General features: G+C 35.9%; 1 protein-coding gene across 1 annotated transcript in view; it reads left to right on the plus strand.

The window, feature by feature from the left end:
* Positions 1-8,748: 8,748 nt before the first annotated feature.
* LOC309964922 (uncharacterized protein) overlaps positions 8,749-26,561 on the plus strand; it is a gene marked incomplete at its 3' end in the record, with an annotated part of 34,101 nt that continues 16,288 nt past the window's right edge. Inside the window, exons 1-9 of the mRNA XM_082844097.1 lie at positions 8,749-8,758; positions 9,380-9,646; positions 11,796-11,858; positions 14,849-14,964; positions 15,588-15,761; positions 16,224-16,458; positions 16,919-17,062; positions 19,651-19,760; positions 20,203-20,298. Coding sequence (XP_082700223.1) covers positions 8,752-8,758; positions 9,380-9,646; positions 11,796-11,858; positions 14,849-14,964; positions 15,588-15,761; positions 16,224-16,458; positions 16,919-17,062; positions 19,651-19,760; positions 20,203-20,298 — 1,212 coding nt within the window. The 5' untranslated portion in view covers positions 8,749-8,751. The remainder of the gene's footprint in view (positions 8,759-9,379; positions 9,647-11,795; positions 11,859-14,848; positions 14,965-15,587; positions 15,762-16,223; positions 16,459-16,918; positions 17,063-19,650; positions 19,761-20,202; positions 20,299-26,561) is intronic.

Consider the following 26,561-nt stretch of genomic DNA (forward strand, 5'->3'; position numbering starts at 1 on the left):
ACAGTAAATGATTATATTAATGTTAACTCTAAATTATCTTTACATAGAATTATTAAAATTGTGCCATAAAATGGCTTTAATTTCAACATTTGCTAATCAAATTTGATGATTTCTTAACTGAGAAGTGTTTCACATGATAGTGAGGGAACAAAATTTAATACAATGCTAAGTAAATGGAAAAAGCCACACCTCAAGTTCTACATATTATATGATTACATTTATATGGCATTAAGAAAAAGGCAAAAGTATAGGGACAAAATCAAGTGAATGATTGTCAGGGGCTGAAGATGGAAGGGTTATGCTGTATTTTGATTGTAATGGTAGTTACATGACTTTATATATTTATAAAAACTAAGTAACTGTACACTTGAAAAGGGAGAATTTTACTATATGTAAATTATACCTCAATAAATCAAAACCAATTTTTTTTCACACATACACACTGTATTTTATTTTTACAAGAGATAAACTGACATCAAGCATTGTAAATGTATGGCCACAGAAAAAGCAACAATGATTGCAATTACCAAACACGAAACACACTCATACTATGCCATAATATTGACATTCAGTCTAGTAATCCTCCACTGTGACAGCTCCTTTACTTTGCAGCGATAATTGATTTGTATATTTTTTGCCTCTGAGTCTCTGTGGGATTTTTTTTTAAATTCAAACAGAAAGTCACAAAAATTATAATCATCCTCATCAGTTCACACAGTCCCATGTAATTAATTTTTTAATCTTGATCTTTTGTTAGCACTTTTATGAATTCATCCATTTTCCATTAGAGTTCTGAAAATGCTTATTCATTCAGTTCAGCAGTATAGTCAGTTACCAGAAACCTGTACTTGTCAGAGTCTTTTTCATGAATTCCTTGAAGATGAAACACTTTTATAGGAACATTTTTGCAAAAGCATCAGAGTACACCCAGAACTGTCTGTAAGTGACAGAAGACTTAAAAATGACCATGGTTAAAGATTTGATGAAGATTCATAATAATGAAATTGACAAGGAAATTTAGTTATTTCTGAGATATACATTTTAAAGTAATAACTAGAATTATGACTTGTAACATTATACCAGAACATATAAGATTTTTAGAGATTTCATGTAATATCTGAAACATTTATGTTAACATATTTCCATACAAATAACCCAAAGAAAGTCTAGTATTAATTGTTTTTGTTTGTTTGTTTGTTTTTTTATACTGCAGGTTCTTATAAGTCATGAATTTTATACACATCAGTGTATACATGTCAATCCCAATCGCCCAATTCAGCACACCAGCATCCCCACCACACCGTGGTTTTCCTCACATACGTTTTTTCTCTACATCTCTGTCTCAACTTCTGCCCTGTAAACTAGTTCATCTGTACCATTTTTCTAGGTTCCACATACATACGTTAATATATGATACTTGTTTTTCTCTTTCTGACTTACTTCACTCTGTATGACAGTCTCTAGATCCATCCACGTCTCAACAAATGATTCAATTTTGTTCCTTTTTATGGCTGAGTAATATTCCATTGTATATATGTACCACAACTTCTTTATCCATTCGTCTGTTGATGGGCATTTAGGTTGCTTCCATGACCTGGCTATTGTAAATAGTGCTGCAATGAACATTGAGATGCATGTGTCTTTTTGAATTATGGTTTTCTCTGGGTATATGCCCAGTAGTGGGATTGCTGGATCATATGGTAATTCTATTTTTAGTTTTTAAAGGAACCTCCATAGTGGTTGTATCAATTTACATTCCCACCAACAGTGCAAGAGGGTTCACTTTTCTCCACACCCTCTCCAGCACTTAAAACAAATTATTATGGTATTGCATTCTCTCATAAATATTTTACTTCAGACTTTAATATGATTATTTCACTTGAGGAATAGCTTAGAAGAGAGGAGCAGCAATAGGAAAGAAAAGGGAATGAAAAGATTGTTTTAGTATCTTATGTCTATTGTTGAATAGAGCAGATATTACCTTCCTTGACTTTGCACTGTTGTTATTGTACTATCACTAAACCAAAAACTGCTCACTTTACTTAGGAATAGTCAATAGTATTTTTTACACCATTACTGCCCCTGATCCATAGGTACCTCCAGGTCCAGAAGGTAGTTGCTATTCATCTACATCTTGTTAGATGTCAGTAGAGATACAGTTGTGTTAAGCCTATATACTGTGTGTTTGTGCACATGCGTGCAATTAATTGGAACACCTTCATAAAAGGGTGTCCTATTTATCAATATTTGCTTGTCAAAGAATTGCTAAAATGGGCTCGTCAGTGAATAACAGGGTGGTGTCCCCTCAGCAAACAGTGGAGAGCTGTGGATTAGTGATTCCCAGCAGCCTTAGCAGACAGATCCATAGAGTCTCCAGAAAGCTGAAGGATGATGGTGACCACAAGACTCATGTGGAGAAGGTTTTTATTGCTTTCTGCTCCTTAACCCCATGTATGTATCTTTTATTTGTAGTCAAGGATTTATGGAGATAAGGCCTGCTTGCCTACATGACTTGGCTCATTATCCCAGGAAAGAACATAGGCTAAAAGTCTTTGGAAGGCATTTTTAAAGGAACAGAGAGCCCATCTAAGTTTCTGAAGCCTTTTTTATAGCTTCTTAATGGTCATCCAGTCTCTTTCTGCCTCTACATCTACACATATGTCAGCCTTCTTTATGCTCTGAGTAAGTGATCAGTCACTAGAAATACAACAGTATTGGTTCAGTGAATCTAATTTGCACAATAATATTGTTTTTACTGCTGAGGAGATTTTTAAAAGAGAAAAATGAGGTGAACTCCTTTTCAGAAAGTGTATTTTCTAGTTTGTAAAATAAGAAATACAGTTATAAAATATTGTTAAAAGATCATCATAATTAGTAGCACCTGGTAAAGTGAAATTGCAAACTAGGGATAAAAAAGAGTTTAGAGTTTTAGAGGGTCCAAAGCCCATCATATTTAAGGTGATATAATTTGAAAAAGAAGATAGTATAATAGAGAGAAGAGAATTTCCAGGTCTGGACAAAAACAGGCAGAATTTCTAAAATGCTCAAGTAAAAGCTTATTCTTAATATATATTATTTTATTTATCTAATTATTTTATACCTATACATTTATATGTATTCATGTATTAGATAGATAGATAGATAGATATAGGTATATTCTTATGTAATCTTTAGCACATTTCTGTCAGATAAACTCTGTTGTTTCATTCTTATATAAGGAAGTTTTAAGTTCACAAAAATTGTATAAATTGCCTGAATAAACAGTGGTAGTATTTTGCTAGATTTGAATTCAAGTCAGTTTAACTCTGAAGTTAAGACCATTTTATCTAAACCAACAAAAACAATAGAGAGACTATATTGTTTAGAACCTTGGATAATTCCAAAGTCAGAAACATGTAGACTTTTATGTCCAGGAATGAGCTACTAAAAAAACAGAATATAGCAGACTTAGAAAAGCAGTCTCTGTGACTATTCTAGGAATTGGAAAAAACACTGTTAATTAAGAGAGAACACTCTCAGGGTTACATGCTGGCTGGCCTGTTATCTAAAGAGGGCGTCAATGGTGTTGTATTGAATCATCTTCTGAGCCAAATAGACATAGGTTCAATAACTGCTCTATCAATTTGTAGCTGTTCTGAATTGAGAAAATCTTCAAGATTAGGTGAGAGAATATTTATTAGAAAATATGATCTATAGTATCCATTTAAACTTATCAGTTTTACATTTTAAACCATATAACTTTATTCCCTCATCTATGTTATAATCCTTGCATGATGTCTTCTGTGGTTCAAAGTACACTATGTTACTTTACATATAAAGCCAGCCCAGAAATCTGTCTTTATTTTTCCTACTTGCTTAAGTCTGTCTAGAGATATTCACAATCTATGACATTATTTAAGGGACAGATGTTGTAACACAGGATTTATAATTTCCTTTATACACAGATAATGTCCCCTGGAGAAGTGCAAGTTGTTCTCTCTTAATATCACAACTCAAATTATGTTCAAAAATATTCTTGGTGTTATCTGACAGAAATATTTGTGATGGTAAGTACCATATTATATGACATGCTGTGTATTTATTCATACAATCCAAAACAAACGTGTATAACAACTCATCCTCATATTTTATACCAATGACAGAGTATTATTCTGTGACACACCTTGCTTTTTTAATTATTCTAAATTACTAAGCTCTGGTAGATGAAGAAAGTTGATACATGTTGAACTTCTCTATTCAAAATATTAAAAATCTTATAAGAAAGAGATAAAGAATATTGTAGAGAAAATATAATTTATTAAGATAACGTGGTATGAAACAGTATTTACTTAAATATTTGATTATGGGACACCTTTTGTATAAAAATTTATTTTTGATATATATTTATTTCCTTTATAGATAAGAACTAGAGCTATCTGATGCAGATAAAGCAGTGAAAAAGACAGATGCGTTCCTGCTAATATTCTAATAGGAGGTACAACTAGTAAATATCACATTGTTAAAAAAATATGTAATTTCCAACTTCTAGGGAAAAGAATAATGGGGTTCTTTGAGAAAGAATATGGGAAAAGTTCTATGTCAGATGCGGTCATCTGCAAATTGTAAGTTTGGTAGCATGGGGCAATTTTTGTGTGTTTTTGACTGGCATAACATTTATTTACTGGCCAATGGAAGAGAGATGGCAGGGAGTGGGAAATGAGTGAAAAAGAATCTGAGGTAAAGCCTTAAGGGACAAGAATTTGGGATGAGAATCTCAGAAGACTGAGCCAATCAGGTTTCAATGGGGATTGAAGAAAAAATTCTTCAGGGTTAAGGTTTCCAGTGCATAAACCCTGAGGTAAAAATTATTGCTAAAATCTAGGAGTAAGAGACTTCTGCTTCCAGTTAAGATGGCCTAATAGAGACTAGATTTATACTCCTAACTAAAATAAACAAACAAAAATAAACAAAATATAATATGAGCAACAGTTTTCAGTGAAATGAACATCAGGTAATGAAGGATACTGATCTCTGAGAAATGTGAAATAAACAAGGATGAGTCCTACAATTACCTCAACTTACTATCTCGAGGAAGTTTCCAGGTGAAAGCACAGGGAGGCAGGAGCAAGGCAGAAGCTGTTTGAATCCCTTAGGAGACAGAACTGAGAATTCAGGGAGAAAAAAATGTAGATGGATTTCACAGAATAAACTATCAAAGAGAAGAAACTATCATAGAGAACTCTGGAGGTCTTCAGAGTGTCCTCATTGAGTTTTTAGAAATGTACAGCATGTGTGTGAGGGAACTACTTGAGTCAAGACAAAACTATCCTAAGGAATTAGAGGGAACAATACTATGGTGCATATATAGAGCCAGGAATAGTGCCTATTGCCACCAGCCAGACTAGAAATCTCATAATTTGCCTGCAGACTATTCATAATTGTCTTTTCTAAGTTGTAGAGTATAAAAAGCACTGAAATAAATAATTCTGTCCTTCCTAACAGATCTTAAAAGCAAGACTCAAAAAGATCAAACTGTTATCAAGTAACTTAATGAATCTGAGAACAAAGCACAAGAATACATACAAAAATATTCAGCGGCTTCCCTGGTGGCACAGTGGTTGAGAGCCCGCCTGCCGATGCATGGGACATGGGTTTGTGCCCCAGTCCAGGAAGATCACACATGCTGTGGAGCAGCTAGACCCGTGAGCCATGGCCACTGAGCTTGCACATCCAGAGCCTGTGCTCTGCAACGGGAGAGGCCACAACAGTGAGAGGCCCACATACTACAAATATATATATATATATATATATATATATATATTCAGCACTTGAAAATATATAATTCAAATGAAAATATATAATTCAAAATACGTGACATCTAATTTTAAAATGTCAAGTATGCAAAGAATCAAGAAAGTAAAACTCACCATTAGCTGAATAATAAGTCACTCAAAACTGATCCATAACTGGCACAAATATTAGGATTAGCAGAAAAGGAAGTAAACAGGTATTGTGACAGTATTCTATATCTTTAAATATTTAAGTAGAGTCATGGAAGATATCCCAAATGCCCATTATAGGTGCTGGAGTAAACAAACTGTGTTATATGCATACACTGGCATACTACTAAAATCTACACAGTGAATTTTCTAATTAAAATAAATTTAACACTTAGCCTAGAGTGCAGGGAGCAAAACTGGTGCCCACATGCAAAAGCCAGTTTGTTTGTAATTGTACAGAGTTTTAAAACAATAGTCATAGAGCTATTAATATTTAATTTAGATATTTCAAGCATGTGTGAATGTACACACACACACACACACACACAGAGAACATTTTAGTAACTCTGGATCCTTATTGTCTTAAGATAATAAGGTAATAATGCCCAAAGTGTTTTATTTTTTGTTTTATTTTTAAATTTTTTTAATTTAATTTTTATTTTATATTGGAGTATAGTTGATTTACAATGTTCTGTTAGATTCAGGTGTACAGCAAAGTGATTCAGTTATACATATACATATATCCATTCTTTTTCAGCTTCTTTTTCCATATAGGTTATTACAGAATACTGAGTAGAGTTTCCCATGGACATTAAGTCCTTGCTGATTATCTATTTTATATATACTAGTATGTATATGTTAATCCCAAACTCCTAATTTATCCCTCCCTCTCACGTTTTCCCTTTGGTAACCATAAGTTTGTTTTCAAAGTCTGTGAGTCAGTTTGTGTTTTGGAAATAAGTTCATTTTATCATTTTTTAGATTCCACATATAAGTGATATCATATGATATTTGTCTTTGTCTGATTTCCTTAACTTAGTATGATAATCTCTAGGTCCATCCATGTTGCTGCAAATGGCATTATTTCATTCTTTTGCATGGATGAGTAATATTCCATTGTATGTATGTACCATCTCTTCTTTATCCATTCCTCTGTTGATGGACATTTAGGTTGCATCCATGCCTTGGCTGTTGTAAATAGTGCTGCAGTGAATTTTGAGGTGCATGTATCTTTTCAAATTATGTTTTTTTCCAGATATATGTCCAGGAGTGGGATTGCTGGATCATATGGTAGTTCTATTTTTAGTGTTTTAAGGAACCCCCATACTGTTCTCCATAGTGGTTATACCAATTTACATTCTCCAAAAGTATTTTCAGTAAGTAAATTGATAAGCATGAAGGCCTAATATATGCATTTTTTTACTAGCCCATTTTTCATCAAATATATCAAATATATCTAAAATAAATTGGCCACATTGAGTTTATTTTTGGGATAATTAATTGTACATGTGTTTACAAAAAGCAATGACTTCTTGTGCCTTTCCAGACTCCTTTATTTTTAGTATTAATGAGTCTTCCAACATTCATAACCTGCTTCTCTAATTAATTTCTCCTCCGTAGCACTTACCACATCTAATATTCTGAATATCCTAGTTACGCATGTTCGGTTTCATGTTTGTCTTTCCATTTGAATGTGAGGCCATGGTGGGTAGGGGACCATTGTTTGTTTTGGCTAAACCCTGGCACCTATAACAGTGTCTGGTATGGAGTAGGTCATCCATATATATTTGCTAGATGAATGAATAAATGTGTTGCACAAAAGATAGAAGGAAAATCTGCAGATAATTAACCTTGGCTATTTTTCTAGTGTAAAATATTTATATTATAAATAATAACACCACTTATTGTTTGTTTATCATGTGTCAGGAAATGTTCTATGCAATTTCCACATTTTCACCTACTTAATGCTCAAAACTGTGTATGTATGTACTATTAATGAAAGCATTTTACAGATAGAGGAAGCAAAGCATAGAAAAGTTCTATACCTTGCCCAAGAACATATAGTTAAAATGCTAAGTCCAACATTCTGAGTCTGAAGCCTGTGCTTTTATCTCTGCATTGCCCCTCAAAACAGAGCCACTTGAAATAGAAGAGTGTTAGATTTGATTCTGGTGAGAAATGTTTCTTTCCTAAAAATAGAAAATGTAGGAAGTTCTTTCAGTAGAACTTTTTAGGAAGTTCCCTTCCTAAAAACTTCACAGAGACAAACAGCTCCTAGGACACAGCCCAGAGTCATGAGGTGGGACCATGGATCACAGTGGTTCATCTTCTCCCAGTACTGTAGGTTGAATGTCTGTGCCAAATTCACATGTTCAAAACCTAATGCCCAAGGTGATGGTATTAGGAGGTGGGACCTTTGGGTGTTGAATTGATCATGAGGGCAGAACCCTTATAACAGAGATTCCCAGAGAGATACCTTGTTCTTTCTGCCATGTGAGGACAATGGTGAGAGGTTGGCAGTCTGCAACTCATAAAAGGAACTTCACCACAACTCAACAATGCTGGCACCCTGATCTTAGACTCTGAGCCTCTGGAACTGTGAGGAATACATTTCTCTTGTTTATAAGTCATACAGTCTGTGGTATTTTGTTAGAGCAGCCTGAATGAATGAAGATACCAAAGAATGAGTTGCTCTTGCAGATCACACTTCATTATTATGTGAGTTTAATTGTATATATACTTTCTCACTCTTTTCTTATTCTGTAAGCCCCTTTCCCTTCCTACCCTGATGTGAGTCAAGTTCTCGTGAAGGATACACTCCCTGATGTGGCCTAAGTTTCAGTAATCTGATAATTTCTTTGAAACAACAACAAAAAATGCATATATATGCATGTGTCATGGGTATTTTGCAATGTGTACACGCCCTGCTGAAAAGGAAGGTGGAACATGCTTTCAGTTTCATACAACACACCAAGGCTAAGAGAGAAAAGCTATGGCCGGTGAGTTTCTTTCTTGAAAGAATAGTTTTGGAAGGGGCTGGTTTTTGCAGAAACCATAATTAAGTTCTGTGAATGTTTAGGTGAGCAGAACAGAGGGAGTGCAAAGAGAGGGAGGGGTGGGGGCAAAGGGAAGGAGAGAAGGGGCCCAGAAGCCCCACAGTCTTTAAAAAGGGAAGACAAGGTCCAGAAAGGAACTGGGCTTTACTGGCTGGTATCCTGCTGTCATTTTGCAATCTTAACTGAATTCTTAAATGTCATAGTCTGACAGACGATGCAGAATTGGCATAGAATGGTACCAGCAGTTGTTGTCCCCAAAGGAAATGGGCAATCACTATTTCATTATTTTATTATGCACAGTTGAATAAACATGAGGTACGTTATGATGACCCCTGGTTTTCAGGTACTAAGTTGGAGGTAGTAAATCTGAGTCTTCAGGCCACACAGTGAGCATATGGGTAATACTGAGGGAAGAATAAGAGATGTGGGTGTCCTCAGGATTACCACACTGTGTGGGGAGGGACATTTTATTGATTAAAACTAAAGGATTCTATAATCCGTTGCTGAGATGAAAGGAAAATGAGGCTGTTTCTGTGACTTGAGGCATCCTTGTGTTTCCAACAGACAAGGTCCTGAAGGAGAAGAGAAAGCTGTTTGTCCACTCAGTGGGCATGGGTACAATAAATGGCTTGCTGGATGAGCTATTAGAGAAAAGAGTGCTGAACCAGCAGGAGATGGAGAAAGTAAGAGATGAAAATGCTACAGTTATGGATAAGGCCCGAGCTTTAATAGACTCTGTTATTCGGAAAGGGCCCCAGGCATGCCAAATTTGCATCAGTCATATTCATGAAGATGACTCCCTCCTTGCAGGAACACTGGGGCTTTCCTCAGGTAAGGGTCAATGACTCAGACTGAAGTTCATGTAGGCCATGTTTCTTTATGCCTAACATCTGATTTCTTCATTGGTCATGTTAGTTTGCAAACAACTTCCCTACCTCTGGCTTCAGGGCCCCATTTCTATATCAGTGGTCATTCTGCATCCCCTCTGTCTCTTTTCTTCTTTGTTCCTGTTCTTTTGGTCTTACAGGCCTTCTCTTTTTTTTTTTTTTTTTTTTTGTGGTACACAGGCCTCTCACTGTTGTGGCCTCTCCCATTGTGAGCACAGGCTCCGGACGCACAGGCTCAGCGGCCATGGCTTACGGGCCTAGCTGCTCCGTGGCATGTGGGATCTTCCCAGACCGGGGCACGAACCCGTGTCCCCTGCATTGGCAGGTGGACTCTCAACCACTGCGCCACCAGGGAAGCCCTTAGTGGCCTTATTTTGATTAAAGCTTATTTCCTATCCTGAGAATGTCGTAGCTCATTTGTTGAAGGTCATGAGAACAGTCTTGAAAAGCTTCATGCTATATCCTCTAGTCCTCCTAGCAAGGCACTATTGATTCATCTAGTTAGTTAGTTAAAATAGTTAGTTAAAGCCTAGAGGTCCCTAGGAACTTATGTAGTCATCAGACACAAAGGTTTAAGGTCTGTAATCAAATACTTTGTCCAACTTCTCTCCAAAATTTTGCTCTCCAGGTGGAATAAAATATATTTCAGGGATAGTGGAACTCTCAGAGAATAAATTCAACTTTTACAGAAAAGTAAGGATTTTAAGCAGACTCTTTTAGTTGCCCCCTTGCATTTTCTTTTGAATAAGATTGTGCACTAGCATGGTACTCTGGTGGGGACCATTCTGGGAGGCCCAGCTCCCCTACTCTAGTCTCCTGAGGGCCCAGTACAGGTTCAGCCATCTGAGCTGCCACTTCTGTAGTTCCCTAGTTCCTCCATAAAAAACAAACAAACAAACAAAAAAAAACAGGAGCTCTGATGGACTTACAGTTACGGGTTTCTTTTGTGCTTCTGGAAGTCATTCAGGGGAAGAAGATGTTATTTGAAAGCAAGAAGCCATTTTTTTCCTAAGGATTGAGAGAAGCCTGTGCCCCTCTGAGTGACACAGCAAATGTTTTCTGTGTCGAATTTCTTTGTGTGTGTTTTTTTTTTAACATCTTTATTGGGGTATAATTGCTTTACAGTGGTGTGTTAGTTTCTGCTTTATAACAAAGTGAATCAGTCATACATAAACATATGTTCCCATATGTCTTCCCTCTTGCATCTCCCTCCCTCCCACCCTCCCTTGTTTTTTTTTTTTGATACATATTTTACTTTAACCCCTGCCTCAAGAATTAAAGACAATCAATCAATAACAGTAAGGTTCTAGAATATTTGTATAATAACCAAAGTGTCTTCTTCCTTGTCATATTTCTTTCAACTCATAGTCCTTGAACTGTAGAGGCACTTATACAACTCGTGATAATTCTAATTCCTGGAGTCTGCCTCCCTAGTTGTCAGATGATGCCTCCTCTGTCAGGGTTGTCATGACTTGTTTCCTCCTCGTCTATTTGCCAATTGTTTCAGGGTGCTAGTATATGATAATTGGATGTAATATTTAAATGTACTGTAAAGGGAGAGATATAAAATAACTTCTTAGCAGACACAATACTACAATAGCAAGGCCTCCTCCAGAAAATGTTCTTGAATTTATTGATGGTTAATTTAGTCCAGCAGTCTACATGGGAAAGATGGGACAAACTGCAGCCTGCTTCCTTGGACTTGAAGTTTTGTGGGATGTCCTATGGCTCTCCTCCATTCACAACAGAGACATGAACCATATTTTGCCTATAGAAATCTTGTCTTCAATAGGTACTATGAGAGAAAAACTTGGAGTATTTTTAATTTGTTGGCTCATGCCAATTCTTAAGTTTCTGGAATAAGTTTCTCAGGTGGGTGTTGCTACAGTGAGATTCTTATAAAACCTTAAATAAATTAAATCTCAATCCTTGTCCTTGAAATTGACAATCACAATGCATAGTGACCCCAGAGAAGATATTAATAGATTTGAGTGAGTAAGGCAAATGCAGATTACAGAGGCTGTGTGTCTAACACATTGGGGTAAGAATCTTCAGAGACTGTGACTATTTTAATGTCCTTCATCTTTCCTCAGGTTCACAATCTGGAAATTATCTTAATACACAAGAATCCCAAGTGGTGGTTCCTCCTTTCCCAGGTAATGGTATTTTCAAAGCAATGTCATTCTTTGAACCCCACCTTCCCTGACATTAACTACAGATTAATGGGATGAATCCAGGGTAAGGGGTGCTATGAGTAATTCCCACAGATTTATTCTATACCGTTTTCTCTTCTTACTCTATTCTGCTTTAGCAGGAGCTGTTTCTACAGCTTCACTATCATGTTTATACCAACAAATTCTGAATCTGTATCTCAAATCCTGACTAACCACTTGAGTGCCACACTTCACTAAGTGTCTACTGAACGTGTACACTCATATCTCCTGCAGACACTTTTACTCTACATGAGCCCAGAGATAGCTTTCCATCCTTCCCCCACCTTGCTTCCCTTCCACTTTCCTCTATCTTGATTAATGGTGCCACCATCACCCAGTTATTCAAACCAGAAACCTGAAATTACCATAGACTCTTTCTTCTTCCTCACTTCCAACATTCAAGCAGCAGCCAGATTTTATTGATTTCTCTCTCAAATTCAGATCTGTCTCTGCATTTCTACTTCTACAATTAGATTTCAGAGCCCCCATTGCTACAGTGTTCCATAATTCTCCAGTCATAACTCTCAATATATTTTTCTTGTAATTTTTTTTTTAGTAAATACATCCTTTTCCCTCACAGAACTTTAAGCTTAATGAGGAAATTGAACATATCTGATTTATTTATAGATAACATCTAATAGAAGTTGACCTGTAATGTGTATGAATATATATTTGTTAAGACTATTTCACTGAATAATGTGGCCAGAGTCACTACTATTTGCTATGCCATTAGAAAATATTTAGCACATGCCAACTGTGTTACAAACCCTATTCTATAAACTATTTAGAGAGTAATGAATGAAACAAGAAAGGGTCTTGCTTTTATTGAACTTACATGAATATATGAGTAGTGAATGAATAGGCATTTAAGAAGCTCCACCATCAAATTAAAGCCAACCATAAATTTAGGGATGGAAATGACACTACACATATCTGTATCAGTTAAGATGATATGGAACGTTATAACACAGACATATTTATAATGGCTCAGATATGATAGAAAAGCTTTTCCCAAATCACAAAAATTCTAAAATGGGCATTTTTCATCAGAAGGCAGCTTTCCTCCAAGTGCTAATTCAGATACCTAGGCCTCTTCCATCATCTGATATCTGCAACATATGATGTCAGAATAACTGTGGTAATAATAGTCAAGTTAATGACATTGGAAAGAGTATGTGGGATCATTTGTTTTAGATTTTGCTAGGCTTGACCTGGATGAATCACACAGTATTTCAGCTTGCATCCCATTGTCTAGAACTTAGTTATATGGTCACACCAAGTCACTGGATTTGTGGCAATATAGATCAGCTATGTGTCCAGGAAAAAAAGAATAAAGTGTCTTGTTGAACAGCTAGCCAGTCTCTGCCACAAAACTTAAATGAAAACCTTTTAATTCTACACAATATCGAAGGTAGCACAAAAAATACCTAGGTCCCAAATCACAAAGAAGTTCTTAAAAATATTTCATTCTCTACCCTGAAAATGGTGGTCTCAGCTTTATTGAATCAAGGTCAATATGCATTAGATTTCTTATTAGCAAACTTTATATTTGTCTGAATCTAGCCTCTTGCTTATCAAATAATCAGTGCTTTACTTGTCCTGGAACAGTATTTCATCCACAGTTGTGGATAGATTTCATCACAAAGTGACCCTTTTCTCTTAAAATAAAAATACCCTTAATTTGGAAGAAATTTAGAGGCCACAGAAGCAAATATTTCACCAAGTTTAGAAATTACTCTAGTGAATCAATTAAGGGTGCATATTTTCTTAGCTATTTCATGGGATGGGACACTCACTATAAAACCAAATGCCATAAGAAAAATTAGTTCTAATAAAATCCAAATATTTATCTTTAATGTTTTCTATTGTTCTCCAGACTCCTTTATGAAGGAATACATTTCTTCCACATAATACTGATTTCTATAGTTTTCTCAGATATATCCATTCTAATTATCTCTTACTTTCTCCACAGTCAACACACTTCATGCTACCTTGGTTTACCTGAATATACATCATTTTCTTCAAATTCCCCTTCAAAATTGAATATGTTTCTTGCTTGAATAGTTTAGTTTCTAAAGGATCTTCCAAATATCAAGAAAACTTATTTCTATTTGGAAACAAAGATTATGTTAATTTCTTTAGAAAATACATCACATTATTGGATGGTGTTGAACTTGTGATCAAAGAAACCCCCAAGGCTTTTTTCACATGAACTGCTGTGGAAACTCTTCCTCATATATTTGTGCAATCAATGCTTAGTGCTTTAAATCTCTCTAAGAGTACACCTTGATTTTTGTATTTATCATTCTATTTCATATTAATTCTAGTTCATGTATTCAATATCTTCTCCTTCTCACTATATGTACACACAGTAGAGAGATCTTAAAGGTTAGGACAAAGGCTCACTTTCTTTCTTTCTTACTTTTTTTTCTCTCTTTCTTTCTTTCCTTCACATCTCTAATGCCTATCATGCCTGTTAAGCAAATAAATAACTAAATAAATAGATACATAAACATATTTTTTAAAAAAATCATTGAAATAGATTCATTAAGGTCTACCTCCATTATCCTAACTTTCAATTATTTGAAATACATTTATATCTTAACTATTTTATCTAACATATTGTTTTCTGAGAATTTTATCATGCATGGCCTTAAAAAACTCCCTTTCAATTATTTTAATGAAAAAGATTTGTGAAATGCTGATTCCAAGAGATGAAGCGTTGTGATAACTGTATCACACCACTGGAAATCTCTGGCTTGGAATATATTCCTTTAGCAGAGATGCATTTAATGATGCTAAGGACTAGCCCAGGATTTGGGCTAAAGATTAATTTTCCTCCTCCGTGGCTTCACACACAGATGATTCTAGGAGGAGCACCAAATGGGACACTCAGGAATGCCATTATTCATAATGTTTCTTGTCTCTTGCAGCTCCTCAGGCAATGCAGGACAACACAGTTAAGCTTGCATCTTCAGGGCCAGGAGGGAACCTCAAGCTTTGCCCCCTAGAAACAGCCCAAAGGATATGGAAAGAAAAGTCAGCAGAGGTGCTGTGCTCAGAACATAAGGATCCGGGTGAAATATACACTGGAGACCATTCAAAACTGCAGTGTTCTGCCTTAGAGCTAATTTCCTTGAGAGGTTCTGGAAAACCATCCTGCTCTTCCCTTACATAAAGGATTCCTATTTCCCAGGTTTATGTAAAGATTTCCAAGTTTGGTCCAATCCCCTGAGTGAATAATTATAATGATAACAACAATAGTATCTATTTAATGCTTAATATGAATCAGACACTGTTCTAAGGAAGTTGCTATTAATAACACCTTGAACCCTCAAAATAACCCATTTTAGAGATCAGGAAACTGAGACATGGATTGTTAACTATTTTGGCTAAACCAGTAAGTCAAGGAATACATTTTAAAATTGAGTCATTATGACTCCAAGCCAGTTCATCTCACACAGCCCTACCTCTCAAAAGTAATTAAATCAAGTGCTCAGCTGCCATCTGGGCATTTGCAAATTTCATTCCACTCCTATGGTAGGACTCATTCTCCCTCCCTGCTTTTATCCATTTACAAGAGATTAGGTTTCTATGTAGGACTAAGGGAGGAGAAGCTGAATATTTAATTAGAGAGAACAAGACTGTGCATCCAACCTGCATTTCTTACAGATTTACCCAATAATGGAAAGGTCAATCCGCACACGTATTGCCCTCATTATCTGCAACACAGAGTTTGAAAATCTTCCCAGGAGAGATGGAGCTGATGTTGATATCAGAAACATGAAGATGCTACTAGAAGGTCTGGGGTACAGTGTGGATGTGAAAGAAAATCTCACCGCTTCGGTAATGTCTGTCATAATGTAGAGACAATGGTCATGCCCTTTATATTCCTAAATATGTTAGAAAGATTGGTTGTAGAACCAGAAACTTAATCTCTTGACAGTCTAAAATCTAAATTTGTTCTTGTAGGGTACTTCATGCTTCTAACCTAGAGTCTTTTTTTTTTTTTAACATAGAGTCTTTTAGCAAGGGTCTGGTAAAACTTTTAACTGGGAAGTGTTCTATTAATTCAATAATGTCCACAGCTAAATAAATAAATAAATAGTCCCTTACATTCTACCAGAAATCCCTGAATGGCATCCCATAACACTTTCTTCGCCTTTCCGTGAATTGAAACTTAAATTTTCCTTTTGTATTTCATTGATTTTCATATCATTCAGCAATTCCTTAATGTCTCTTTATTGGATTCCAAGGTGCCATGATAAACAATCACATAGTTCAAAATCAGTGGTATGTCTCTTTCAGGATATGACTATAGAGCTGAAGGCATTTGCTGCTCGCCCAGAGCACCGGACCTCTGATAGTACTTTTCTGGTGCTCATGTCTCATGGAATCCGGACTGGCGTTTGTGGGAAGAAATACTCTGAAGAAGTCCAAGATGTATTAAAAGTCAACACCATCTTTCAAATTTTGAACACGTGGAATTGTCCAAGTTTGAAAGACAAACCCAAGGTGATCATTATCCAGGCCTGCCGTGGTGGTGAGTGCTGATGTCTGGTGACGCTGAAGTTTTGATCTCATCATCTGTATGTATCCAGTATTTTTCAATTCCTTTGAGTCTACTCAAAAAAGGTTACAATCTTTTTTGGTGACAGTAGATGTTCTTTGACATTACAAACAAGATTGTAGCTTCTATGAATTGTATGACTGGTTGGAAGATATTTGTTCAATTTTCAGCTGAGATACCACTTTTAATCTTAAGACTTTGATACTTGGTTGGGATACTTGGATGGGATATATTCATTTGAGGGTTAGGAGAGATAAGACGAGCCTCTTAAGATAAGCATTGTTGAAAAGATAGTTTTTGAAAGTTATGTGTGTATCTGCATGTGAATTAAAGCTAATGACAAATAAATTAGTAAATATGGTTGAACAGATGTTTAGGGGAGGAAGTTCTCTTGACTATTGATAGAACAAGGGACCAAATCTTGTCTTTCCAGAGAATCAAGGAGTGGTATGGCTAAAAGATTCAGTAGAAGCTTCTGGAAACTGTTCCTTATTGGCTCCAGAAGATTTTGAGGATGATGCCATTAAGAAAGCCCACGTAGAGAAGGATTTTATTGCTTTCTGCTCTTCAACACCAGGTAACGGGTATCTGTGTAAGACACGTTTGTGGGCATTACCAATGCAGAAACTCACAACCATCCATTAGAGTGTGGATATCTGTGTTGAACTTTTCATGAGACTCTTGAAGACTAACTCAAGCCTTCCTCTCAGTTACACCTTCAATTCCCCTTATCCATGGAGACCAAATAAATATACATACATTTTTACTAAATTAGTAACTAGTAAACTCCCATGGTGCAAAATATTTTCCTGGACTGTGAGAAATAAATAGAAACATATCCACACTTAAGTAAATTAGAACCTGACTCCACATACCAAAAGGTCTACATTTTGGGATCACTCAACAGTTCAATTTGCCTAGACAAGTATTATAAAACTGTGGTATTTATAAAAGGGGTAGGGAGAAGGAGAAAAGCAGACAAAGCATATTGGGTCCCTAAGTTAAAGTTATTTCAAACAGAAATATGGAGTTTATGAAACAGAAACAACCTGAATGATTCTAAGTCTAGGTTTTAGATTAAGAGTACTGCCAATTATATTTTGACTCTGTCATTTAGTACTCTGTATGTAGCTTCTCTGGGCTTTCTTTGAATTCCTCACTAATATATGTGAATACAAATATCATTGTTGTAAGGATTAAATGAGATAATAAATATGAAATATTGAGCATGACAGAGTAAAGTGCACATTAAATGATGGCAACTATTAAAGATGTTTCTATGTTGTAACTTAATTCAAGGTTTTACCTTGAGTTACTTTCCATATAAAGGTTTAAATAAAAGTCATACACTATGCTTTGGAATTTCTTGGACATTGACATTCTCTTGATTACTTCCAACCTTAAAGACTTGCCTCTGATCAAATAGTTTCATTTCCAGATTATTTTCTATAATAAGGTGCCATCTCTCCAGAGGTAGCTTGCTTTTTGCATTCTGTTGATCATAACCTTTTTTTTAAATCTTTATTGGAGTATAATTGCTTTACAATGGTGTGTTAGTTTCTGCTTTATAGCAAAGTGAATCAGCTGTACGTATACATATATCCCCATATCTCCTCCCTCTTGCGTCTCCCTCCCACCTTCCCTATCTCACACCTCTAGGTGGACACAAAGCACCGAGCTTATCTCCCTGTACCATGTGGCTGCTTCCCACTAGCTATCTATTCTACATTTGGCAGTGTATATATGTCCATGACACTCTCTCACTTCGTGTGTTGACTATATCTTGATGTAGAAATCAATTTTTTTCAACAATTGAAAACAATGACACTAAGCAAAACCTCCACACATTTACAGTTTGTGTATATTTAGCAGACTTAATATTAGACATAACTATTTTTTTTTAATCCTTTGATCCCAGCCTTCCACAAGAGATTTACCTCTGGCAATTATAGACTTTGTAGCCCCCTGTCTTCTTGTCATCCATCTTGGTGATTTCTGTCTCCTTTTCATTCACTTTCCTTACCCTCATTTCCAGATGATTCATAGAAACTCCAGTTCAGTTGTCTTCAGTTTCCAAAAGTAAACCTAGTTTCACATTATCTGGTATTAATCCCAATTACATTGTATGTAGTGATCTTCTGAAGAAAAGTGACCTTCCCCTACCTAATTTCACAAAGAACTTACAGAGATACCAGCCTGCAACTCTCTCCCACCTACTTCCTTTAACTGGAACCAGCTTCGTAAGACAGTTGTAGTTTTAGATAGGATATTAATCCATTACTATTTTACCTTTTATTACCATGTTTATTGGCAAAAAGGTTTTTAAAGCATGTAACCATGTTAAATGCACAGCTATTGATACTTTTCTTATATATTCCTTTGCATAACTTTAAAATGGCTTATAACTTCTATGTCCCTACTATTTTGTATAATTATTCTTTTTCAATGTCTTTTCCATAAGACTGTTTTGTCCTCCAATAGAATATGATCTTTCCCTCTGAAATTTTTTCTAGGTATGTATTTCTTTGCTGTTGGTACCATTTTCATATTTAGTTAATATTTTCTTTGTCTAAATACCTTATGGTCAGTATTATTTGATTTTAATTAAATTATAAAGTAGATAAACTGAAATATTATTAATATGATTACCTTGTATAGACTGGGTATTATATATCCTATATTCCCCCAGATCCTTGTGATACATTACATCTAATATGAAAATATATCTTTGTGGCAGAAGTTATTACCCTACCCATTGCAGTCAAAGCCATTGCATTTCAGAACATATAATTAACTATCAAGTCACTAAGTAGTACTCCTGGGATCCACACTCAGGTATTTCTTTCTCAAAGCCCAGTCACTCCCTTCCACCCCATTCTGCCTTTCTCTCCTTGTCTACTAGACTTGTGTTTCCTTGAACTCAGAGACTGTGCTGTCCTAACATCTATACCTTATATAGCATACTTCACATGACTTTAACTATTGTCAAGTATCAGTGAAAATATACACACTAAATGATGAATATATTCAGTTTAAAATGGCATACAGTCTGTAGGAAACAACATAAACTCAACATCCTGCCTCAGCTGGAATAGAAATCCTAGGACTCCATTTTTGTGGTCAGGCAAGACTTTGCATGAAATTTAGAATGTGCTTTCTTCACAGATAATGTTTCTTGGCGACATCCTGTATTGGGTTCTCTTTTTATTATTAAACTCATTGAACATTTGCAAGAATATGCCTGGTTTTGTGACCTGGAAGAAATTTTCCGAAAGGTAGGGGCTAGATACTTCTTACACTCTACTTACTTGTTTGTTCTAACTCTCTACGGAGCAGCTCTGGACATGTTTTTCTACTAAAAACTGCTCTCCATTTCAAATGAGTTTTGAGGGTCTTTGGTGAGTCAGCCAACCTGGAAGCCAGTTCCAAGTTTTGTGACCTAGAAACCCCCTAGAAGACAATCAATTATTTGAACTCCTCTCTTTTCTGAATAGACAAATGAGTGGACTTTAATTTGCTTGTATTCATATCTATTAGATTCAATAGCTTTTAAAAGCATGGTCATTCCATCTTAGATGTGTATTGCTGATCTGTACAGAGGCACAAACTTTTTGTTTTTATCACTTATTTTGCTATACTTTTTGCAATTTTTCCAGCATAAGTGAAAATTCTTTTACTCAGGAAAAAAAAAATCTACAGACCTTCTTTTACTTTTAGGTTCGATTTTCATTTGAGCTGCCAGATGGTAGGGCACAGATGCCTACTGCTGAAAGAGTGACTTTGACAAGATGTTTCTACCTCTTTCCAGGATATTAAAAAAGTAAGTTGTAGGGACAGATGTGTGTGTGTAGTATGGGTGGGGCGAGGTTGGGGGAAGAGTGCTGAACTACATCCTGGTCAAGATCTCAGGGTCTAATATAATAAACAGTGGATAATGAAAGGATGCCTTTCTGTTGTTTAGTGCAGAGCACACTGCACTCCTCTCAAAGTTCTTCAGAGATAGATGGCCCTTTCTCAAGGTTAGCTGATATAGATTGAGAGGTGGCCAGAGATGATGAAAGCTCAGTTTTAGATGTTCCTCCCCTTTACCTCAGCAGGGCAATATTTAGACATAACATGGGCTCTTCCCTCTTATGAGTCTGTGTGACCCCTTGGTGGAGTGATTTTATAACTTGAATTTCTTTTAGTAGAATTCATTTTTTTCTTTTATTTCCTCTTCCTTTTCTTTAGGAAGCCAGGAGTTCTGCCACTGTATACATGTTTTGGGATCCTGTCAGCAGAAAAGAGACATTTCTTTAAACATTCCAATAAATCTGAAATAAAAATGAAAGGCTGTCTTTTTTTTTTTTTTCCACCACTCTTAGAAGGCAGAGGATGGAATTTGGAGCAAGTAATGGATTTGGAGTCTTTAGACTTCATAAGACCTGAACTGGCTAACACCATTCTTTCCTTCTAGAAACCATTTGCTAGACTTTCTGCTTTAGGAATACAGAAAAAATTACAGTAGGTACCTGAATTCAAAGAATTTAGAGCTCAAGAAGAGATTCAGAGAAGGTAATGTGATAAGTAACTTATCCAAAATCCCAGAATTTAGGATGAAAAAGTCATGACTACACTTAATGTAATTCTAACCCTTCCTTAATGAATTTCAGGAATACAAAGTAAGTTTTTTCTTTTTCTAATTTGGGTATAGTCGGTTTACAATGTTGTGTTAGATTCTGCTGTACAAAGAAGTGAATCAGCTATAGTATACATATATTCTCTCCCTCTTGGATCTCCCTCCCACCTCCCCGCTTCCCACCCATCTACGTCACTGCAGTGCAGAAGCTCCCTGCACTGTACAGCAGGTTTCCACTAGCTATCTGTTTTGCACGGGGCAGTGCACGTACATCAATACCAATCTCCAAATTCATCTCATGCCCCCTCCCCTCACAATGTCCACATGTCCGTTCTCTACGTCTGCATCCTTATTCCTGACCTGCAAATACGTTCATCTGTACCACTTTTCTAGATTCCACATATATGCGTTAATGTATATTTGTTTTTCTCTTTCTGACTTACTTCACTCTGTATGACAGTCTCTAGGTACATCCACATCTCTAAAAATGACCCAATTCTGTTCCTTTTTACGACTGAGTGATATGCCATTGTGTATATGTACCACATCGTCTTTATCCATTCATCTGCCGATGGACATTTAGGTTGCTTCCATGTCCTGGCTATTGTAAATAGTGCTTCAATGAACATTGGGGTGCAGGTGTCTTTTTAAATTATGGGTTTCTCATGGTATATGCTCAGTAGTGGGACTATTGGGTCATATGGTAGTTATATTTTTTGGTTTTTTAAGGAACCTCCATACTATTCTCCAAAGCAGCTGCATCAATTTACATTCCCATCAACAGTATAAGAGGGTTCCCTTTTTTCCACACCTTCTGCATCATTTATTGTTTGTAGATTTTTTGATGATGGCCATTCTGACCAGTGTGCGGTGAGATCTCATTGTAGTTTTGATCTGCATTTCTCTAACAATTAGTGATGTTAAGCATCTTTTCATGTGCTTTTTTTGATATTGAGCTGCATGAGCTGTTTGTATATTTTGAAAATTAATCCCTTGTCAGTTGCTTTGTTTACAAATATTTTCTCCTATTCTGAGGGCTGTCTTTTTTGTCTCATTTATGGTTTTCTTTGCTGTGCAAAAACTTTAAGTTTTATTAGGTCCCGTTTGTTGGTTTTTTTTGTGTGTTTTTATTTTCATTACTCTAGGAGGTGAGTCAAAAATGATCTTGCTGTGATTTATGTCAAAGAGTGTTCTTCCTATGTTTTCCTCTAAGAGTTTTATAGTTTCCCATCTTACATTTAGGTCTTTAATCCATTTTAAGTTTATTTTTGTGTATGGTATTAGGGAGTGTTGTAAGTTCATTCTTTTACATGTAGCTCTCCAGTTTTCCAGACACCACTTATTGAAGAGACAGTCTTTTCTCTATTATATATTCTTGCCTACTTTGTTGTGGATTAGGTGGTCATATGTGTGTGTGTTTGTCTCTGGGCTTTCTATCCTGTTACTCTGATCTGTATTTCTGTTTCTCTGCCAGTGCTGTAGCTTTGCTTTTACTGTAGCTTTGTAGTACAGTTTGAAGACAGGGAACCTCATTCCTCCAGCTCTCTTTTTCTTTCTCAACATTGCTTTGGCTATTCAGGGTCTTTGTGATTCCATACAAATTGTGATTTTTTTTATTCTAGTTCTGTGGAAAATGTCATTGGTGGTTTGATAGGGATTGCATTGAATCTGTAGGTTGTTTGGGGTAGTATAGTCATTCTCACAGTATTGATTCTTCCAATCCAAGAACATGGGATATCTCTCCATCTGTTTGTGTCATCTTTGATTTCTTTCATCAACGTCTTATAGTTTTTTGCATACTGGTCTTTTACTTCCTTAGTCAGTTTTATTCCTGGGTATTTTATTGTTTTTGTTGCAATGGTACATGAGATTTTTTCCCTTAACTTCTCTTTCTGATTTTTCATTGTTAGTGTATAGGAATGCAAGATATTTTTGTGCATTAATTTTGTATCCTGAAACTTTTCGAAATTCATTCATTAGCTCTAGTAGTTTTCTGGTGGCATCTTTAGGATTTTCTATGAATAATGTCATGTCATCTGCAAACAGTGACAGTTTTACTTCTTCTTTTCCAATTTGGATTCTTTTATTTCTTTTTCTTCTGTGATTGCCATGGCTAGGACTTTCAAAATTATCTTGAATAAGAGTGGTGAGAGAGGACATCCTTGTCTTTTTCCTGATCTTAGAGGAAATGCTTCCAGTGTATCACCATTGAGAATGATGTTTGCTATGCGTTTGTTGTATACGGCCTTTATTATGTTAAGGTAGGTTCCCTCTATGCCCACTTTCTGGAGAGTTTTTATTATGGGTTTTGAATTCTGTCAAAAGCTTTTTCTGCATCTATTAATATGATTGTATGATTTTTCTTCTTTAATTTGTCAATATGGTGTATCACATTGATTGATTTGAGACAGAAGAATGAATAAGTGAGCTGGAACATACAATGGAAATAACTGCCAAGGCACAGAATAAAGAAAAAAAAGAATGGAAAGAAATAAGGACAGTCTCAGAGACATCTACAACAACACTAAATGCACCGACATTCAAATTATAGTGGTCCCAGAAAAAGAAGAGAAAAAGAAACAGTCTGAGAAAATATTTAAAGAGATTATAGTAGAAAACTTCCCTAATATGGGAAAGGAAATAGCCACCCAAGTTCAGGAAGTGCAGAGTCCCATGCAGCATAAACCCAAGGAGAAACATGCTGAGACACACATTAATCAAAATAACAAAAATAAAATTCAAAGAAAAAAATATTTAAAGTAGCAAGGGAAAAACAAAAAATAACATATAAAGGAATCCCCATAAGGTTATCAGCTGATTTTTCAGCAGAAACTCTGCAGTCCAGAAGGAAGTGGCAGGATATACTTAAAGTGATGAAAGAGAAAAACCTACAACCAAGAATATTCTACCCAGCAAGGCTGTCACTCAGATTTGACAGAGAAATCAAAAGATTTACAGACAAGCAAACGCTAAGAAAATTCAGCACCATCAATCCAGCTTTAAAACAAATGCCAAAGAAACTTCTCTAGGCTGGAAACACAAGAGAAGAAGAAGAAAAAGACCTAAAAAAACAAAAACCCCAAAGCAAAAAACAAATGATAATAGGAACATACATATCGATAATACCTTAAATATAAGTGGATTAAATGCTCCAACCAAAAGGCACAGACTGGATGAATGAATACCAAAATAAGACCCATATATATACTGTGAACAAGAATCCCACTTTGGGGCTTCCTTGGTGGCACAGTGGTTGAGAGTCTGCCTGCTGATTCAGGGGACATGGGTTCGTGCCCCAGTCTGGGAAGATCCCACATGTCATGGAGCAGCTGGGCCCATGAGCCATGGCCTCTGACCCTGCACGTCCAGAGCCTGTGCTCTGCAACAGGAGGAGAGGCCACAACAGTGAGAGGCCCATGTACTGCAAAAAAAAAAAAAAGAATCCCATTTTGGACCCAGAGACACATACAGACTGAAACTGAGGGGATGGAAAAAGATTTTCCATGCAAATGGAAATCAAAATAAACCTGGGGTAGCAATACTCATATCAGATAAACTCAACTTTAAAATAAAGACTGTTATAAGAGACAAGGAAGGATACTACATAAAGATCAAAGGATCAATCCAAGAAGAAGATATAACAATTATAAATATTTATGAACCCAACATAGGAGCACCTCAATACATAAGGCAAATGCTAAGTGCCATAAAAGGGGAAATCTACAGTAACACAATACTAGTGGGGGTCTCTAACACCTGACTTACACCAATGGATAGATCATGCAGACAGAAAATAAATAAGGAAACAAAAACTTTAAATGACACAGTAGAGCAGATAGGCTTAACTGATATTTATAGGACATTCCATCCAAAAGCAACAGAATACACATTCTTCTGAAATGCCCATGGAACATTCTCCAGGACTGATCACATGCTGGGCCGCAAAGTGAGCCTCAGTATATTTAAGAAAATTAAAAGCATATCAAGCATCTTTTATGACCAAAACACAAGGAACTTAGGAATCCAGTACAAAAAAAATACTTTAAGAAACAAAACACAAGGAGGGTAAACCATATGCTAGTAACCAACCAAAGGATCATTGAAGAGATCAAAGAGGAAATCAAATCAAAAAATACCTAGAGACAAATGAAAATGAAAGCACACCCACCCAAAACCTATTGGATGTGGCAAAAGCATTTCTAACAGGGAAGTTTATAGCAATAAAAGCTTACCTCAGAGAACAAGAAAAATCACAAATAAACAACCTACCTTTACACCTGAAGCAACTAGAAGAAGAAGAACAAACAAAACCCAAAGTTAGTAGAAGGAAAGAAATCATAAAGATCAGAGCAGAAATAAATGAAATAGATACAAAGAACACAATAGAAAATATCAATGAAACTAAAAGCTGGTTCTTTGAAAAGATAAACAAAATTGATAAACCTTTAGCCAGATTCATCAAGAAAAAAAAAAAAAGAAGAGGGCTCAAATTACTAAAATTAGAAATGAAAGAGGAGAAATTACAACTGACACTGCAGAAATACAAAGGCTCATAAGAGACCACTACAAACGACCATAAGCTAATAAAATGGACAACCTGGAAGAAATGAACAAATTCTTAGAAAGGTACAACCTTCTGAGACTGAACCAGGAAGAAACAGAAAATATAAAGAGACTGATTACAAGTAATGAAATTGAAACTGCAATTAAAAACCTTCCAAGAAACAAAAGCCCAGGACCAGATGGATTCACAGGTGAATTCTATCAAACATTTGGAGAAGAGCTAACACCCATCCTTCTCAAACTCTTCCAAAAAACTGCAGAGGAAGGAACACTCCCAAACTCATTCTAAAAGGCCACCATCACCCTGATACCAAAACCAGACAAAGATATCACACTAAAAAGAAAATTACAGACCAATATCACTGATGAACATGGATGCAAAAGTACTCAACAAAATACTAGCAAACAGAATCTAACAACACATTAAAAGGATCATACACCATGATCAAGTGAGGTTTATCCCAGGGATACAAGGATTCTTCAATATACAAAGTAATTTGATTCAACTCTAGGTACATAGTAGTTTACAGTCTTATTGATAAGATGGGACAGTCAACAAACATGGAACAATCAGCAGACAGTACATGACACCCTATGAATAAATGCTAGGGTGACTTGTATGCAAAACAATGTCCCTGTGTGGTGCACAGATAATGAGTTTGGGGTGAAGTTTTCACTTAGCAAGGTTAGACTTAGGAAGAACTGGAAAAACTACTCTTTTACTTGCAAATATGAGCCTTTTCTAATCCTAACCCGTTAACAATGAAGGTGAATTTCTGTCCTTTTTTTTTTTTTGGACTTGTCAAAAATACACCTTTTTTTTTTTAATTGGCGTACATATATATATTTTAGAGCATAGTTGATTTACGATGTTGTGTTAGTGTCAGGTGTACAG

The sequence above is a fragment of the Leucopleurus acutus genome, assembly GCF_964270905.1.
Source record: "Leucopleurus acutus genome assembly, chromosome: 8".
NCBI classification, from domain to species: Eukaryota; Metazoa; Chordata; class Mammalia; order Artiodactyla; family Delphinidae; genus Leucopleurus; species Leucopleurus acutus.